This window comes from Anas platyrhynchos, chromosome 1, assembly GCF_047663525.1.
Source record: "Anas platyrhynchos isolate ZD024472 breed Pekin duck chromosome 1, IASCAAS_PekinDuck_T2T, whole genome shotgun sequence".
NCBI lineage: Eukaryota > Metazoa > Chordata > Aves > Anseriformes > Anatidae > Anas > Anas platyrhynchos.
Genome location: NC_092587.1, coordinates 94552090 through 94570694, shown reverse-complemented (window position 1 = coordinate 94570694; position 18605 = coordinate 94552090). Strand labels below are relative to the sequence as shown.

The window sequence follows — 18605 nt, the reverse complement described above, 5'->3', positions numbered from 1 at the left end:
CCGCACTATGTAATATTCCATATGGAAAATCAAAGTTGGGTATCTCTTGATGACAGGATGAGTTAGATTCAAGAAAGTAGGAAGCTATTTGAGAATGGATTCAAAATCGCTGAGAAATGCTGGGGACTTTGAGCTATGGTTTGGCTCACAAAGCAGACCCAGTAGGGATTTGGATGCCATTCAGTTCATGCATGCGCATTTACAGGAATCCTGTCAAGAAAGACTAGCTTAGGCAAGCTTCTATTTCCTGCTGCTTCCAAAATAAGCTCCAGCTTTTTCCTATCAAACAAATAATTCCTGTTCAGTTTACTCAGAGACAAAATACTCCGATTTGCCCATATGTTCCTCGGCTTTCCTTAGACTGCACAAAAAGTTTTCACTTGCTCTTTCAGAATTACTCTTTTTTTTTTTTTTTTTGATCCAAACAGGCAAAAAAAAACAAAACTGAGCTGGATTGTTTTCCACAGTTTTCATCTGCAATAGCTTAAGAAAAAGCACTTAGTAAAACTTGCCAATCGAACAGCACCTCACAGCCAAAATAGGCTGTTCATGCTCGGTTTATTAGTAGCAGAAAGTTTAGAACTCTGGAGAATCCCAGTACAGGGATTTTTTTGTGAATGGTTCTCTGTATGCTCTGAAAGGTTCAGGCAGGCTGAGACTTGTTTTACGAGGTAAGCTCAGATAACTGCCAACAAAAGAAACACCTCTAACACACTATAATAAAACTGGGCTTAAACCCAGCCTGAACAAGGTCTGGTACAAGTGCTAGCATGTGCATATTAGAACTGGTTTGTTCTTCCTGAAATTTTATATCTGAACAACGTTGGTATTCATTACATTTCCTTTTCCTTCTTCCTGAAAGAAGAAAAGTATCTTCTGGCTTCATTACAAGTTATTTTTCAATATGGTTATTCAAAAGTGATCAACTGTCTATCTGGAAGCTAGATTTAAAAGCTAGTTTCAGGCCTCTAAACTGGAAAAAATAGTTTAATCGGTTGAAAATATATGCAATCCAAAGACTAGTTGTATTGGCAGACATAAAATGGAGTTGCCGTAAAATTCAGGAGCACCTCTATGTTTAACAAAACTGCTTCATCATGAATACATGAGTCAGAATTCGGGTACTCTACTTAACTGTTTACCAAACTAACAAAAAGCATATTTTGAGAACAGAAGAGTCTTCCCGCACCTATTCTTGTTGGTTCTGTTCTGCAGGACTGCTATACTGCCATCATATGAAAATTAAACAAGAGGTCTTTTGAGGGATGATTTCAGATCAAAGATGTTCTTAAGCTCCAACTAGTCAAGGACACAAGTACTCTAAAGCCTATTCTGCAAGTCTTCCTACCTTATGCAGAGCATAGGTACCTGTATCTAAAGCAAATCTGAGTGCTTTACTTTTAAGACAAAACTGTAGATATTAATTATAACATCAGTTTCAGAAGACAAAGAAACCAACATCATCTTAGAAGGGATGGTTGACATTTCTTGAACAAATATTTTACTAGTTTAAATTTGCACTTAATTCCTGTATATAAGGTCTGTTTAAATCTTCAGGTAGCTGAAAGAATAAGAGCAATTCTGTCCACATCCCCCACCCCCTACTGCAGCTGGCTGACTGTGATTGTTCACATTTGACTTTGGATCAAGTATTACACTTAATTCCAGTTTCACATACTGCTTTAGGACTTTCAGTTGCCACAAATACTTAGCACTTCTCTTTTAGACTTTTCCTGAAAACACACTGCTTTAAGAGCTTCATAGCTCCACTAACAGTTCTCAGAAATATTAATTCAATGCTATTCCAGAAGGAAGAGCGTTGATTGCATCAACATCCCTTTCCAGAGCTCAAGAAAGACAAGTACATTCAATGAACAGCCAGCCAAAGATTTTGTATTGATCTGTTACTGAATCTACTTGTAAACTGCTTCTTTTTATTCCAGGTAAATGATTCTAGTAGTACTAGAAGCTGTACAGATACAAATAGTTGTGTATCAGTAATGATAAAGAAAAGGTGATTTTTGTTAATTTTTAAATCTGCTTAAGACATTGCTCTGGCCCCATTCCCTTCTAAGACCTGATCAGGTTTAGATTCCACACAGCTTTAATAATGGAACCAGGCAGGACCCTAGCAGATGGGTGTCATCAGTCCCTGGTGACAGAAAAGGAAATGATGGAAGATTAGAATTCTTGATTCAAAAACTGAATATTTAAATAGTTACAGTCCACCAGGACTGTGTTTCAACCTCAATTATCCTTCAACAACTTAAATAAATGGACTTTTCAAACAAAAAGAAACACACTATTTCATTTGCAAATAGATATTCAAGTTAAAAATAAATTTAAAAAATGAGGTAAGCCATCCATTGCTTAAAGAAATAACAACAAAAAAGACTAATAGGCAACAACAGAAGTTACTTCATGGAATATCACAATGCAACATTAACAGCTTTTTTCTTCTCTATTATTTTCAGTCTATTCCTCTGTGTATCCCACTGAACCTAGAAAAGAATAATGAACTGCTTTACCTGGCAGAACAGTTTACAGGAATTCCTGTTGTGAACTTAAAGTTTAAATTGCCAAATGTCACCAGGTAAGCATTTGCTATTGATAAAAGTATGCCTGGAAATCATGGACATTTTTTTCCCTTAATTTTCTGAGGGCGTAAGGTACATTGCATGCAAAAATTATACCACCATCTCCCCATGGATTAAGATATTTTTATATGGAGAATGAATTAACTCAGGTTCCTACATACACCGTCACTTAAGGGAGTGCAGAGTTGTTTGAAAGCAGACAAGAAGAGTCAGTTTGGAGTCAGTTTACAGCATCTCTTACTGACTGTACTGTGTCCCTGAGACACCTAATCAGTGTAGACAGCAGCTTTCTTATGTGGCAAAACTAAGAGGTCAGCAGGCTTCTTCCAGACACCTCAGGAGAAGGTAGGAGCCACTAGCATCTGTGTCCCAGCCAGGGAACAGCACACAGCTGGGGCAGACATGCACCACTGGCACGTGGTGTGATCATGTATAAGAATAAAGAAGTTGGAGTCTTCCAGCCGTTACAGACCTGGTTACAGATGCTGTTGGTAGAGAAGAGGTATATGGACTGGGAGAAAGAATTCAGAGAAATCCAGACTTAAGCGGGCAAAAAACGGAAGAGGTTTGAGGACAGTAAATATAATAGGCAGTAGGTCCCATTGGTTCGTGGAGAGCAAAACTGGTGCATCATTGTGATAGAACCTTACTCGTGAAAGAAAGAGCAGGGGTTAGGAAAGGTGGGAGTCAGTGATGCAGATACAGGAAGACATTTAGAATTCTCAGCATGAAATTCAGATATGGTAGAAGAAAAAGTTACCGTATAGCTTCCATTCTCATCTATGGGTATGGCTTCAGGTTTGTTAGTGGTGCTACTTCCTTTCTGCTTTGGGTAGAAGCTGCCTCCTGTTACACACACACTGCTGAGAAACAAAAACAGGCCAAGGCTCCCCCCATCCTGTTCTTCCTTTCAGTGTTCCAAGGACACTGATAAAGTGCGGTACCTTGTCTACAGCGCTGTCTGTGTGATTTCCTTTACAGCTGTCAGAACAATTGACAAAGGTAGTGACCTCTTCATTACTGTTGGACTTCTTCACGGTGGTAGCTGAAATTGCAGCATTCCTTGACATACTGAATGAACAATTTCAAGAGTAACAGCAGCAATAGCCGTTGAGCTGGTGATCCCCAGAGCCTCAGAATCTTACAGAGAGACATAAATAGTGAGAACTTTTTCCTCTGCCATTTTTCCAAGTTGACCTAGCATTAATGCTCTCCTGAAAGACCTTTCGAAGATGATAAATGTTTGACACTATCTTAATAGTCTCCGTGTAAATACAGAATGATTTTCTGTAGGTCTGCATGAGAGACTGACATCTAGTGGACAAAGAGCAAGACTGGGAGTTAAAGTGAATCAAGTTCTCAATTACAGCCCCCATACTTGTTTCTTTTATTGTCTTTAGCAAATCCTTACTCCAGTGTGCTTTGTTTTTTCCTTTCATGCTAAATCTGTTTCACATAGCCCAGAAGTTCTAGGAGAGGAGGGCTGTTCTCACTGTACTTATACTCTCTACTACTGTAGCCTGTACCGTAAATCATAATTGTACTATGTATATATTCAACCAACTGCCGAGGTCCAGACAACAAATCCTCAAATTAAAGAGTGCTGTATCAAAGACATCAGTATCTGTAGCAAATTGCTGGGTCATAATTGTTGTAGGGCAGCACTTGGCAGCCCTGTTGAGCTAAAGCATGCCACAGATCATGTGTTTTTCCCCCATATCACATCTTCATGCAATGCAGTAGGCATATTATCTCTATCCTCTTACTAAAGTGGATGTGATATCCTTCACAGGCAAAGCTCATAGCAGATTTGGGAACTGAACCAAGGCTAATTCAAATCCCAGCTCCAGGCATTAATCTCAAAACATTTCCCTGGATTCAGATGAACAACATTAGATTCTGCATTTGACTAATAACATCCAAATACCACAACTGCTCAGAAACAGAGTTATCAAAAGGTTAATATCTATGATTTTTTTTTTTTTCTCCCCTAAAACCTTACTAACAGGTTTTCACAGGCTCTTCAGTACTTCGGTTTTCTGTCTTTATTAATAAGATTCCTTCTTCACAACTCAGATTTTCAGCAGAATTTGATTTCCGGACATATGATGCAGAGGGAGTTATACTCTATGCAGAATCCCTTGACAGCACAGCATGGATCTTGCTTGCTCTTCGTGATGGAAAGATTGAAATTCAATTCAGGAATGAATTTGGAACAAAAGTCACCAGCGGAGGAAAAGCCATTAATGATGGCCTGTGGCATATAGTAAGCTGGGTTTACCTCTCGCCTCTCCTTCCTTTAATCCCCTATGAGAACATTCTGTACTGTATGGAGAAACTAAGCAACTGTTCCAAGGGCTTAAAATGATGCTCTCAAATTCCAGATTTAAATATCAACCAAGAAACTTGTGAGGATGCCTTACATCTGAGAAATCATGGCATTTGTTCATCATTGATAATGAGAATTAGCACTACCTGGCAGCATAAGAATTATTCTTTGTAGTCATGAAAAGGGAAACAGCAGATCATTAGCAAGTATGATTGCAAGGTGAGCTGAACAATAAGACACTTGGCCTAGGAAGATTTACTTTTGGAAGACCAGAAACCCAGCTTGTTCTTCAAGCTTGCATACCTAAGGTGAAAGGCCTTGCTCAGGTATACCATCTATAAACGATAGCATATTATTAACACCAGTAAGTTTGTTTTTAAAGGGGGCCAAGAGAAGCTAGAATTCTGCACAGACCTGCTTCAGTTTGGTACAACTTGCATGAGATAAAAAATCTACTTCTATACCTCACAATAGCAGGAGCAGGTGTTGAGCCCACTTTGTCCCTGTCCCACCTGGAGATTCAATCCCGTGCAGCAGGTTACAGCGACATGAAGATGTAGATGGTATGTAGAACAACTGTAGAAATGAGCTTCTTGCAAGCTCAGTAGAGCATAAAGCAGGCTGACTAATCAGCTAATCAGTGTTTTCCTGAGGGTAGAGTGGGAATAAAAGCACCCAAGTCATCCTCCTATGCGGTGTCCATGGAAACGTACAGTTGCTATGATTCAAGTTTAAATGTGCTATAAGTACCGAATACATTAAAACTATTTTACAAGTCAAATATTTAGAGGTACATAAGTAATACTTTCATACAGGTATATAAAATTAGCATTTAAGAGTATTCTAATTATGTGTGTGTATACATAAACATTTCTATTTAATTTTAGATATCAGTTGAAGAACTAGAGCACAGCATCAGTGTAAAAATAGCTAAAGAAGCAGTGATGAACATTAACAGCCCGGGAACTCTCTTCAAACAGTCACACGGTTTCTTGGAAACTAAGGTGTACATTGCAGGATTGCCTCGCAAAGCGGGTGACACTCTAATTAAGCAGGTAACTAAAAAAGTAATGTTAATTAAGACTTACTATTTTTGTATTGTTTCTTTAACAGTCACACGGGACATAGTAGCAGCTTAGAACCCATTTAGAAAATGAAAACAGAGTTACTAACCATGTTTTGAAAGTAAATATGCAGAAATCTCTGTACACTATCCTGTTACATTTCAGTTACAAAATCACAGTTCTTAAGGGCTAATCTTTCAGAATTATGTTGCTTGTTTTGTAAGATAGCCTTAAGATTCCCTAAAACACCACCACTTCTGCTGCAAGAGCATTTCAGAGCGATTCATGTGTCTGGTGCTAGCTTTTGCCATGCTATGGTATGGAAATCACTATGCAGGTGGCACAATAAGCTTTCATTTTTACTAGGTTTTTCAATAGCTGAGGCTAGTCAAGGCCAGTGATTCACTCAGTCTTCCATTCTCTGCAGCTCTGTCTTTTGATGAGGAGGAGTACAACCAACTACCTGCTTCTCAGTCCAGGAACCCTTAAAATAACTGACACACTAAATAGAGAGGCAAAAAGTAACTGTACACTAGAGACTATGCTTTTTTAAAAACAAAAACAACAAAAAAAAAGCACTCCATTTTTGCTCAAAAGTGAAGCAGAGGGAAGAAGTATAAAGCGATACAACAACATTCCCTTACCTAACAGAAAGTAATTTCAGGAATTTCTTTATGCTTTCTTACAAATAGAAGACAAAAACCTTGAACAAGGAGCAGGAGTAATTATCATTGTCCTACAGGTATAGGAAAGCTGTGGTGATCTAAACGAAAGGACAGCATGAGCATTAAAATATAAGCAATTTATTTTGTACAGACCTATAACTTCAAAATGGAAATAATATTAAATCAGGAGTGCCTTTTGAAGGCTGAGGTACTTACTGCATGCCATTTGTTTTTTCCTAGCCTCAGTTCTATGATGTGGTAACTACAGCATTGATAAGGCTATTTTATTAGCTATAAGTTCATATGCAAAGTAACGCCTCATTACTAATTTGTTTTAAAACAACTTTGAATTCAAACACCTAGTACTGTAATTCTTCTACAGATTAACCCTCGCCTAGATGGCTGCATTCGTGCCTGGAACCTAATGAATCAAGGACAGTCAGGTGTAAAAGAAGTTATTCAAGGAAAACAAAGCAAACACTGCTTAGTAACAGTTGAGAGAGGATCCTTCTACCCTGGCACTGGAATGGCAAAGTTTCAAATAAACTATAGTAAGTATTTTTCTGTCTATTTCTATACGTTTTGCTGCAATGGTGATGGACTTGTTTGATTGTCAAAAAAAGAAAAATAAAAAAAACTAAGCTATTTGCTTGCATGAGGATTTTTGATCCCATTGGTGTTGTCCATTTAATTTCTGAAGTGCTTTAGGTTAGGAAGAATATTCTTCATTTGCAAAAGATGAGGAGTATTGAACATATTCACTATAAAAAGATCTAATCCTGCCCCTTGTTTTATCAGTGAAGAAAGCTATAGTATTACCGACAGAAAAAGAACACTGTGGATGAGGAAAAGGATCACTGATAGTTTTATGTATGTGGTTTTGTTTCTAAATGAACATCATATCTAGAGGTTTTGAGTGTATATCTTGTTCTTTCCTGAATCCAGAACTTTCTGCCCTAATTTCAAGTTTTGCAGTCCAGAATCCCCTCTGGGTACACTTGAGAGCCCAAAGTGAGGCATCCCTTGAGTATCAAATCTTGTTGTCATTACATACTTTAATATCCCAGATGCTATCCTACCCCTCAATCCCTGTCTGATCCTCAATCCTTTTCATCCCAGGACTTGCTATTCTTTCCAAGGGCTTTTCTTTAATTTCTCTAGTCCACTTCAAAGGATGTGTACAGCTTTTTATATCCTATGTTTCCAACAAACTCATGAGAGGTTTCTATGCCACTGATGTTTACTCATCTTTCCTCCCATTCATTCACTAACACCATGCTGCCATGTCTCCTCCTGACTTATTTCTTTGGGGCTGCTCCCACACTCTCATCACCCCTGCGTCTTTCTGTTCTCATCCCCATCCCATCCTCCACCCCAAATCTGAATATGACCTCAATTCATGTGCTAGGATTTCTGCTTCCTGAAAAAAATACTAGAAATCAGTTTAGATGAGACTGGGGAAGGGAAGGGCAGATGCTGGAAGAAAAGATTAAAAAAAAGACAAATAGTACTTGAAACAGTAATTTTTGTATTAGCTTGACTATGAATGCATCATCTGAAGTTATACATGTATTTGCACCATCTGCATATTTGTTTTACCCATCTGCATACTCCCATTTTGACAGTAGAACTGCTTTGGAATGTAAAAATGTGTCAGAACTACCAATCTTCTACTTAGTGGCAGCAATTTATGAGTAAAGTTGTCTTTCCAGGTATAATCTTAAACTGATCTTTCATGAATGTGGCACCTATTCCACATTGGACCAGAGAAAACAGGAAAAAAAAAGCATTCAGTAAGAAAACAAGATAAGGGAAGATGCAGGATTTGAGTGGTATTTTTTGTTTTGTTTTTAGAAAGAAATATAAGTTCTTAAAAAGAATTATTAATTCTTAAAGTTCCAAAATTCTTTTTTTTTTTTCTGGAGATGAGTACTATTTTTTCCACAATAGGAGCAGATGAAGTACTATTTTTTTTAACGCCATATTAATTTTTCATTAGCAGATAGATTTATTAATTTCAATCTTTTCTTTTAAAACAGATAATCTTGACAGTGCTGAAGATTGGCTAGTAAATGTGACTATGACTATTCGCCCATCCACAGACACTGGTGTTTTGTTTGCCCTGGTTTCTAATGAAACAGTGCCTCTTGCTTTGTCCATAGTGGACTCTAACTCTTCTGACTCACAGGTGATCTTACAATTATAGCAGCTCAGGGCTCAAGCATCATCTCATGTATCACACCTCTCATCTTTGTCTCACTTAACTCGCTACTCAGCTTTTGAAAAAAAAGTCAAACTGAAAAGAAGTTACTTACAACTTACATGCAGTGGAGCTGGAAGGCTGAATTAATATTTTGCATGGCACTTAGATCATACGTTGATGTGCAGAAAATATATTACTATTAATGATTGCTACAGCAGGGACCAACCACTAAGCACTACATTAGGTAGTATCCATTATGCCTTGTCTCTCTAGCCTTTCCTTCCAAATACACAAAGCAGAAAAGTGAATATGACAGAAGTAGTCATGATATTATAGCAATGGCAACAATAGCTTCAATTTATAAACAGATATTTTTGTTCTTACAAAAATCTTTGTTCCTGTTTACACGTTGACATCAGGTATCCCAAGATAGATCAGGTATCCCAAGATAGATCATGATAGTGCATCATAGCTAATCCATGCCTATGCCTGAAATAAGAACGTACAGCAAAAACTGGGTTACCTTTGAAGTTGTAGCAATATTGCCTTTAAAAGAAGCAGGATTTCACCCTCAGAACCATAGCCAAAGTACTTCCCCACCCCCCCGAGAATATTCTCACTTACAAGCTTCAGAATATAAATTAATGGCTTTGTTTACAAAGGTGATGGTTATACAGCAACTATCAACTTCAATATCTTTTCCAACTTAAGGTAACAATTTTTAAAACACAGCTCTAACATACCTTTTCTTTCTACTTTCAAGTATAAAATGTATCAAAATTAAGTGTAATTTTGTGTTAAAGTTGTGTGGCATCTTTTGTGACTCCACATTCTTCTGTTTAGGAAATAATTGCGACCATTGGAAATATCACTGTAGCACATCTGGAATCAAAGAAGTTATGTACACCCAGAAAAGTGTTGGTTGGACTTGTAGTAACCAAGCAGCAGCTTGAACTGTCTGTTGATTCACGTACAGACCAAAGCAATTCGGAGCAGCTGTCTATCCTGCATCAAGCAATGATGACAGATGTTGTTACCTACTTGGGTGGCCTGCCAGGTGAATTACCTTTCTTTTTATTCTTTTATAGAAGCCTGATTCCATTCAGCCTTACACGAGTTGGACAAAACCTACAACTGTATAAGAAACTTTTTCCCCAAATGCTCCTTGTTTCATCCAGTTTATGCAGCTTTTGAGTGAGTCAGCTTTTCAATAGGAATATCATTAGGCCTATTAAGAGGCATGAGTCTCTCTGAACAGGTTTGGATTTGCAATACATTTTGCTTTATTGAGCTGGGGACAAGTGACCACTGTGTTTTCTGAAATGCCATCAGCTGGCACAGTTTAGAAACTCTATCAGGTATGTAAGAAAACTGACATTTATGAGTAAATTAAGTGTCAGAACTGGAGAAGGGAAAGTCCAAAACACAGTTTTAACAATTACACTCTGGGCAATAGATGACTGACAATCTTCATGAGACAGAAAATATGTTAAAATAGCAAATAACATTTTGTTTAAAACAAGCTGCAAGCAAATACCCAACCTTAAGGCAAGTACAAACAGGAATTTTATAGAGGAAGTGTACACACGCTTATTGGTAAAATAGCTTGACTTCAGTGTGAACCATGCAGAAAAACAGCATTGCCACAGACAAAGATTTTTCAAAGCCTGAGATTCCCAAACTTGAAAATCAGTAGAGCAAAGACACCATGGTTACAAGATGAAGTTCCTACTAGCAGAACTTTTTAAGTCAAAATTCCTAGGGAAACCCTTAAAATTTTGAGAAACACAGTTTTGAATTGACATCCATTTTACTCTTAGGCCGCGTTATCATAGCACTGCCCCAGATAAAGCCAGTCTTCTTTATCTGCAGTGTGTTTCTTCTGCAGGAGAAGAGTACACAGGAGTAGAAAGAGATGAAAAACTGTGTGTCCCTTGGAGATGATCTCTTTAGGCATTTTTTTCAAGGTAGCATCCATTAGGGAAGCTCGAATTGTGATTCCACCATCTAGACTTGCTTGTCAGAATAAATGCAAAATATTTAGGGTGGCACAGTAGGTACCACAGCTTCAGTCTGAAGTGGTAGTTGCCTCTGCATCCAGGCACATATGCTGGGATTGACTTCTCTACAAGTCTTTAAATAGTGATAGTCAGAAATATAAAGATTCAGTCCCTAAATATGCCAATTTTTCCTCTGATTTCATTTTTGACTGGATGTGCAATGTCTGGTAAACCAACTAACCAGGTAAGTTCAATTCAAATGGAAACAATAGGATGAGAATATGCTAATGGTACAGTACTGTCAGATACAGGTAAGTGTCAGTTTCTGTAATGCCTGCTCACTGTTCAAAGAGTTGAAGACTGTGTTTACTTAGTAGAGGTGAATCAGTAGGTTAATTGAGCCGTAGTAACTTGACTGACTCTGGTCATTTCATAGCCCCCATCACCATTGCAATATTTGTCATTCTTCCTAGTACCCTGCTAACACTGATGCCTTAAGAGTTAAGACCTTGCAAATTAATAAAAAAAGATCTGTATGTAAATCCAGTATCTACTTAGAAGTAAAAAAAAAATCCCACAACAACAACACACTTCACAAAACAAACAAACACCTTATCCACAGGAGCCTCTTCTGCAACAATCTCTGTTGCGAGGAAAAAAAGTAACATTGGAGAGTGACTTTAAGACTACACCAACTCATTGATTTCTTCTAACTCATCTCTGAAAGTCTCTGGGATTACTGAGCAGTATAGAAAGGTAGGTAAGGATTCCCATGCTGAGCTAAGTGCACAGAACTGTATGGTCAAGAGACACCTAACAAAAACATCTGTTTTTCATGAAAAACAGAACTGCCTATTTTTGACACTTGACATTTCTTCAAACTTGTAACAATGCTGGAAGTATTCCTTTTTGCTAATTAATTCAACACAGTCAGCGCAGGCTAAATGAGTGTTGCATAGTTCTGTGACAGCAGCACGTTATCCCTAAAGCCAAAAGAGCAGGACACAGTTATAGAGGACTGTATGTGCAGTACCTCAGCTTGCAACAACAAAAACCACAAGGAAGCAACGTTTCATGTTCTCTGGACCACGACAATCTTTTAGGAGAGACAGAACGATTAACACCTGAAAAAAAAGATGATGCTCTTGATGTCAGCTTCTAGGTATCCTCATTCTGGTTGCTGAAGGTACTCGGATCTCCTTCAGTCTAGTTTGTAATGTGGTTGTACCCTACAGCCTCACAGCAAAACCTGCTTGGTTCTGTGCTTTACGTATTGTGTGCTGGAAGCACATCAATGATATGATGTTACCATGACCTAAAGAATAGCTAAATGAGCAACAGATAAAGCGGGTCTCTCACAGATATTTCACTTGCAAGAAGCAGTAAGGAAGCAATAAAATGTGTGCAGTTCCCAGGGGTGCCCTTTTTGAGAACTTGCAGATTTGAATCCAGAGTAGCTTTCTGGCAGAAGTAACATGGTTCTTTCGGTGACCTCTAAACCCATAAACATCTGTTTGTAGGTCAGGAGAAGAACAGTGCACTCCAGGAAACATAGTATTAGTTCACTATAGTTAAAGCAGGAAATGCTGCTGGGAAACACTTATGTATAGTTTTTTGGTTTCTGGATGGGAGAAGATTTGTAATGCATATTTCAAATGTTATCGACCTTTCTCAACTTTGCTGACTTTATCTCAAAGAATCTTAAACAGAAGGGAGAAGAACTTAGTTTAAAAGTTCCCTGCCAAATTACTGTTTTCTCCCATGGAGAACTAATGCAGGGGGAATGCAGTGTTCCCCGTGATTTTGCTAATCTGAAAAATATATAAGATGTTGCATGCCTTGCCCTAATTGAATGTGTTTCTGTGCAGATGTTCCTCTGGGTGAAACGTTAGTAACTGCTTTTTATAACGGCTGCATGGAGGTGAAGGTCAACAGCAGACAGCTGGATCTGGATGAAGCCGATTTTAAACACAATTCCATTAGATCTCACTCGTGCCCACTGATTATGGAGTAGCCATTCAATTCTTAATTTAACTTTTTTTCCTTTCAGATATAATTTGCATAATTAGTCTCATGCCATAATGAAGCCTGTACTATTTTATTCAAGATGTGCCAGGAAAATAATCAACGGCATGTTTTTCCTCCCTTTTATATAGAATGTGGGTGAAAAAATCTCTTCTCTTTTCAGCTGTAAAGAGACATAATCAAGATCAAAACTCCGCGAAGTGTTCTTTTATCCATATCAGGGATAAATCTTAAAGCCAGAATTATCTTCCATGTTCAGAATATGCCCTTGATATATTTAGTTTGGAGAGAGAAGTTTTACATCTTATTTTCATATATCAGCACAGAGTTACAAGTTGCAAATTTTGGCAGCCTATCTGAATCTAAACAAAGCCATTCTCTTTAAACTTTTCCAAACGTAATATACAAAGAGAAATCTCTACGGGTTTTGTAGTACGTGCTTTCAGTAAAGGAGAAGGTGCCCTGGAATCCAGAGCCCAGGCTCTCTGTGGACATGTTTACATACTGTACCGATGCTGATAAAGCAACTTCCAAACGGAAATATTTTTAAGTAGTTTAACTTTTGAAAATAGCTCTTGTTATATTGTACCGACTTTAATTCTTCTGTCAGAGGAACCCAGCTTTAGACCGTTAACAGAGTTCTGGATCAGATCAGGTAATTTACTTCCAAAGTGGATTAAAATACAGCTGAGGCAATTTTAGAAAACAGAAAATTGCATGAGGGAAGAATCTCTGGTCTTCATCATAAGAGAAGAAACTGGAATTTGATAAATAAAGCTGAGAACTTGCAGCAAACTTTTATTCCATTTATGACAAATTTCACTCCTCAATAGGAGCACCCTGTAATGTTCCATTGTATTCCCTTTACTTAGGTTAACCTCGCATTCACAGAGCCCTCAGAAGAGACTTACTTGCAAACCCTCTTGCAGGTATTTCTGACCTACTTGAAAGCCTAAGTTTTGCTAGTAACATCCGCACATAAAGCCATATTCTGCTCAGCCAAGTTTAAAAGCACAGACGATTAGAAGAGTATTTTTCTCCTCAGGTGTTCATTTTAAGCATTTCTAGTATTTCTTTATCATTCTTAGAGCATTCTTCCACTTCCAATCTCATTTTAACACAACCAGGAGCTTCCCTGTGCAGCTCACCTAGTGCTTTTGATAACCCCCAAACAAATAAATAGCAGGAGAATTGCTGTAAAGCAATGAATGTATACCCCCATCAATCAACCAGCGAGACACTATCTGTCAGAATTTTCAACCTGAGGTTTGCTTTCTTTGCTTGAGACAATCAAGTGGAAATGTACGTACAGAAGGATGGATTGTGACAATCGTCATTTTGAGGATTGCCTTTCTCCACAGATACTCCTAGTGACATTAGCAAGGTTTCTTTCATGGTTGAGTACTCACATTAGTACATCAGCACCACAGAATCTGAGGCCATCTTTCAACGTTATTGCTGTGAGGTTATTGCTAACTTCGCTTCCCATTTGTGCCCTTTAATATAATACAGTGTTTGCTCTGACTTCCACGCCAGCCAGCCTCAGAATGGTCTCCAAGTCTGTTCAGCATGGGTTTCTATTTAGCTGCTTATCAGCAGGAGTTCCACACAGCTGACACCCAGGGGCTAATTGCCAAACTGCTTCAGTTTTCTAGGATGGCATGAAAAACAAACAAACAAAATACCTGCAATCATTTATCCAGACTGTATGGAGGGGAAATAACTGCAGGAAAGCATCCCTCCATGATCTCTTCCCATCCCCACAAACACATGCATCATTTGAGCCTAAGGCAAAGAGTAACTCTACTGAAATAAGCAGGTCTTGTTCAAAGTGAAACTGAATTGGGAATTTTGACATAAAATACACCTTTAACTACTTAATTTACAGTATCTCAACAGCACCCACTAAATTTTGCAAAGCCCTCAGTAAGCTTCTTTGCCTTGTGTAAGTACATACAGAATTAGTTTGAGGGGAAACAGAGTAAAGTGTCAGCAATACTACAAACAGTTATATCAATCTGTGTGAACAGAAGAAAAACAAAGAAAACATATTTTTCAAGTGGGATTATTAGTATTGACTTGGAATTAAAGAAAACAAAAATCATTTAAGTTTCCCACACAGACACCATTTCTTTTTATTTTCATGCAGGAATATTTTTGGATACTGTAGTTGTAATGAAACCTCTGCACTGTATTTTGTTTTTGTTTTTTAATGTAAAAGTGCCTCCCTATTGTAAGAATTAAATAAAGCAGCATTTGCAATTTTCTTCTCATTTTAAGTTGTATTTGTTTATCTTTGTTCATTTTCACTGTGCCGGACTGGTTCTACTGGTCAAATGGTTGATTTAAGGGATTGTCTTCAGTATCAAAGAGCTCAAATTAATGTGCTATCCAAAGAGGAATCCATGTTCTCTAGAAAAATATTTGAATTTACTAATTTTTTAATATTGCCTGAAGAAATTAAGCTCAGCTTAAAAGCATATGTGGAAAAAAAAAAAAAAAAAAAAAAAACAACAACAATTTAAGTTATTAATTCCTATCTTCTCTCCTTTATCAAATGTGTTTAATTTCATTTTTAGGCATAATCATTTCAGGAAGGGCTGTTCAGCGTTTGTACAGCGGGAACAGCTGGTACCTGCTCTGGGCTTCTTCAGCTCCTGTACACCAAGTGTTACAAATCTACATGTCCTGATTTCCCTGAAAATGAGATGTAGCCATGAAATTGGTTCTTATTTATACTAGAGAAGATTTCTGCTTATATGCCTGATCTAAAGTTAGCTTACATGCTTTAATGCCTGTGTGTCTCCTGGTGAAGATAACTAGCTAAACCGGGCGTGAACACCTTCACTCCTGTTGCTTAAAATTAGCTCTAGGGTTGTCATCTTCAAAGAAAGAGAGGCCAAGCTTTCTCAGACATTTCAGTCCTGCTTATCACTCAACAACGCACTGATATTAGTCCTCCAGTGTCATTAGTCATATGTACATGCTTAGTATTTTGCTGCCTCAGCAACTGCATGATTTGAAAAAAAAAATAGATGTGGGAGCATTTCACATTTTGTCTGCCAGAAACAACAGTTGTGTACTAAAAAATTAGTTATCAGAAAAATTGTAAAAGCTAATACCAAAGGGATAAATAAGGTATCACTTAGTAAATAAAAGAAGAACCGAGACGCTGAGATTCTGATTTTCTCCCACTCTTTTCCTGACCACAGTCCTGCACAAGCACTTTAGAGCAAAATGATCTTGGCTGCTGTCATTTTAGACAGCTTATTACTTGTCACATGGGTGCAGAAGTGCCAACAAGACATAAGCACTATTGCTGTGCTATGTGCTATCATAAGAAATCAAAAGAAGCATCTACAGCAGCTTCCATTCAAACCATCTACAAAAACTTCACAGGAATAGGGTTTACTGTTCATGCTTTGACAACAATGCTTCCTGTACACAAATGAGTATACCCCCGCTGTTACACTGCTCATATATGGAATAGTTAGATTTCAGTAGGAATATGTGAATAAGCAGATAAATCATCAGCTGGTTCTGAGAAGAAGAGCTCTTAACCATGTTTCTTACATGCATTTGCATTGAATCAACCAAGTGGTTAAAAATCTACACAGTTGTACGTAATTCATTAGTTAATTGTATTGCTTTCTTAAAAAAATAATTTGTAGCATTCCAGAAGTTAGGGAAGTAGAAAAAACAAGTAACAAGAAAACAAGGTCATTCCATGTTGCTTTTTCACTTTCCATCTCTAGATTTTTTTGATTGCCTCCCCAGACGCCAATAAAAAAAGCACAAGCCATTTGATCTGAAAGAGTTTCACTTCCCTTTCTCTCCAAACACAAACACTATATAAAAAACAACGACAACAAAAAAGCCCCACCGTTTTAAAACATTTTAACCTCACTTTACATACAGGGTGATGTAAAAGCACCGACAGTTTGCTCAAGAGTTAGTGGTACGTCTCTCCCACAATGGCCAGCCATAAAAATGTTGGTACTTGAACAAGTATTCTTGCACATGAACTCAAACAAGGATTTCAGGTTGCTTATGAGTATCCACTGTTAGATAACTACCTGAAGACACTGGAAGTGCCAGACTAACTTGTGATGCCAGACCTGCTACACATCAAGTCCCTTGACCACATACTCTCAGGAGCAAAATAGGTTCCTTGAAATAGTCCATAAAATCTTGTTTTGCTTTTTCGAGTCTGAACGGCTAGCTCCACACACAACATTGCTTTTGTTTCTTGTCATTAATAAACCGTATTTTTCTTTCCTCTCATCGCCTACTTCTGAGAAAAACAAAAACCAACTTAAAACCTCACGGCTCTGCAGTTACAAAAAGCCACATATCTTGCTTTTCTAGATACAGGCCCATAATCAGCTTCCTCCTTCTCTGACTTGGGCAAACCTCCTCTGCTAGCGGCCCACCATGGCACTGGGTGGGAAGCTCACACTAACAGCTCTGCTGACATGCTGCACAAGCGAACTGAGGAGGTGGTGAGGGCCACAGAACTGGGGAACAACATTTCTGGAATTTACTAGGGGTTTTATGGGTGATATCAGAAATACGAGTTTATTAAAGATAAGGTCTTCATTAATAGAATGCAAGAAGGCACATGCTAGTAATTTTTGCAAGTTTGGGGTAGTACAGAGGACAGAGAATAAAACTGCCTCTGCTTAAAATAAACTCGAAGAAAAAAACAGTTCATGTATAAAACAGCAAATGTTTTGATTACCACTGAGCAGTGTCTTACCTTTCCAGGAAAAGTTTTCTTTCCATCAAGTTCTGGTATGATTCTCCTGAACCAAAATTCTGTATAGAAAACTAACTAAATAAATAAATAATGGAATTAAAAAGAAGAAAAAAAAATAAAAGAGAGAGAGAGAAAGGAAAACAAAAGGTTTCCTTTGAGCAAGCCTTTCTCTTTTGTAGCCTGTCACAGGCTGTGTGATCATTGCCACCAGCTGGTCACAGACTCCTGCTAACTTAGTCAATTGAAAAGCAATCTTCTCTTTTAAACCTGGGCAGAAGCCAGCCTTTTGTTTAAAGGGTTTCTTCTGGAACAGAAGGTCATGTAGATTTAACAAACCTGTTTGCCTGGAACAGGCAAATCCTATCACCTTGTAACTCATGTCTTTATATTAAAACACTGGTCAATTGAGGCATTAAGCAAGCTGCATAGACAAACTCAAGTTTGTATCTTGGTAAAGGATTATACAAGCTTTCAGAGTCTTCCAGACGACACATAAGTAGTTCATTGGCAGCCTTACAAAATCCTCATAGTGAAGCGATTACTCTGCATTTGCCATTTTCCACAGATGTGAACCAGAATGACATCAGGATCTGCCCCAAACCGTCCTTCCTCACGCTGGGGTGGGCCAAGAACACGGCCTCCTTGGGGCGCTCCACCCCATGTGGGAAATGGTAGTCTAGGTCAAGCAGTCAAGAGAGATGCTGACATCCTGTCTGCATGAGTGAAGGCTGCTTTTGTAGGCACTTAGCTTTTCAGACAAAGATAAATGAACAATAGTTCCAAGAATGGTCCGTATAAAAAAAGATTGTCTCATTAAATAAATGATGGATAAGAACAAAGGTTTTGAGTAAGAAGAGCAAAGTTACTGAAAGTCTTTTTAAAGCAAGATGAGCCTTGCACTGTTGTTTTCCAAAATTTATTTGCAAGGGAAACACTTTAAATAAATAACCCGATAAACTTTAG

General features: G+C 38.0%; 2 protein-coding genes across 7 annotated transcripts in view; one reads left to right on the top strand and one right to left on the bottom strand.

Moving 5' to 3' along the window:
• Window positions 1-16051, top strand: part of PROS1 (protein S) — a 35579-nt gene extending 19528 nt beyond the window's left edge. The window contains exons 9-16 of one of the 6 annotated variants that reach the window (XR_011803877.1): window positions 2475-2593; window positions 4674-4863; window positions 5814-5981; window positions 7038-7206; window positions 8695-8843; window positions 9702-9915; window positions 11481-11614; window positions 12727-12865. Coding sequence is in view for 2 of the 6 variants with exons in the window: in XM_027449416.3 (XP_027305217.2) it covers window positions 2475-2593; window positions 4674-4863; window positions 5814-5981; window positions 7038-7206; window positions 8695-8843; window positions 9702-9915; window positions 12727-12872 (1155 nt within the window). In the remaining 4 variants the exon portion in view is untranslated. Of the gene's footprint in view, window positions 1-2474; window positions 2594-4673; window positions 4864-5813; window positions 5982-7037; window positions 7207-8694; window positions 8844-9701; window positions 9916-11480; window positions 11615-12726; window positions 15157-15462 lie in introns of those variants that run through there. The other 5 variants (XM_038183708.2, XM_027449416.3, XR_005267852.2 and 2 more) reach the window with 5 other exon arrangements.
• Window positions 1-17786, bottom strand: part of ARL13B (ARF like GTPase 13B) — an 86502-nt gene extending 68716 nt beyond the window's left edge. Inside the window, exon 1 of the mRNA XM_038183731.2 lies at window positions 17643-17786. The gene's annotated coding sequence lies outside the window, so the exon portion shown is untranslated. The remainder of the gene's footprint in view (window positions 1-17642) is intronic.
• Between the last annotated feature and the right edge of the window lie 819 nt (window positions 17787-18605).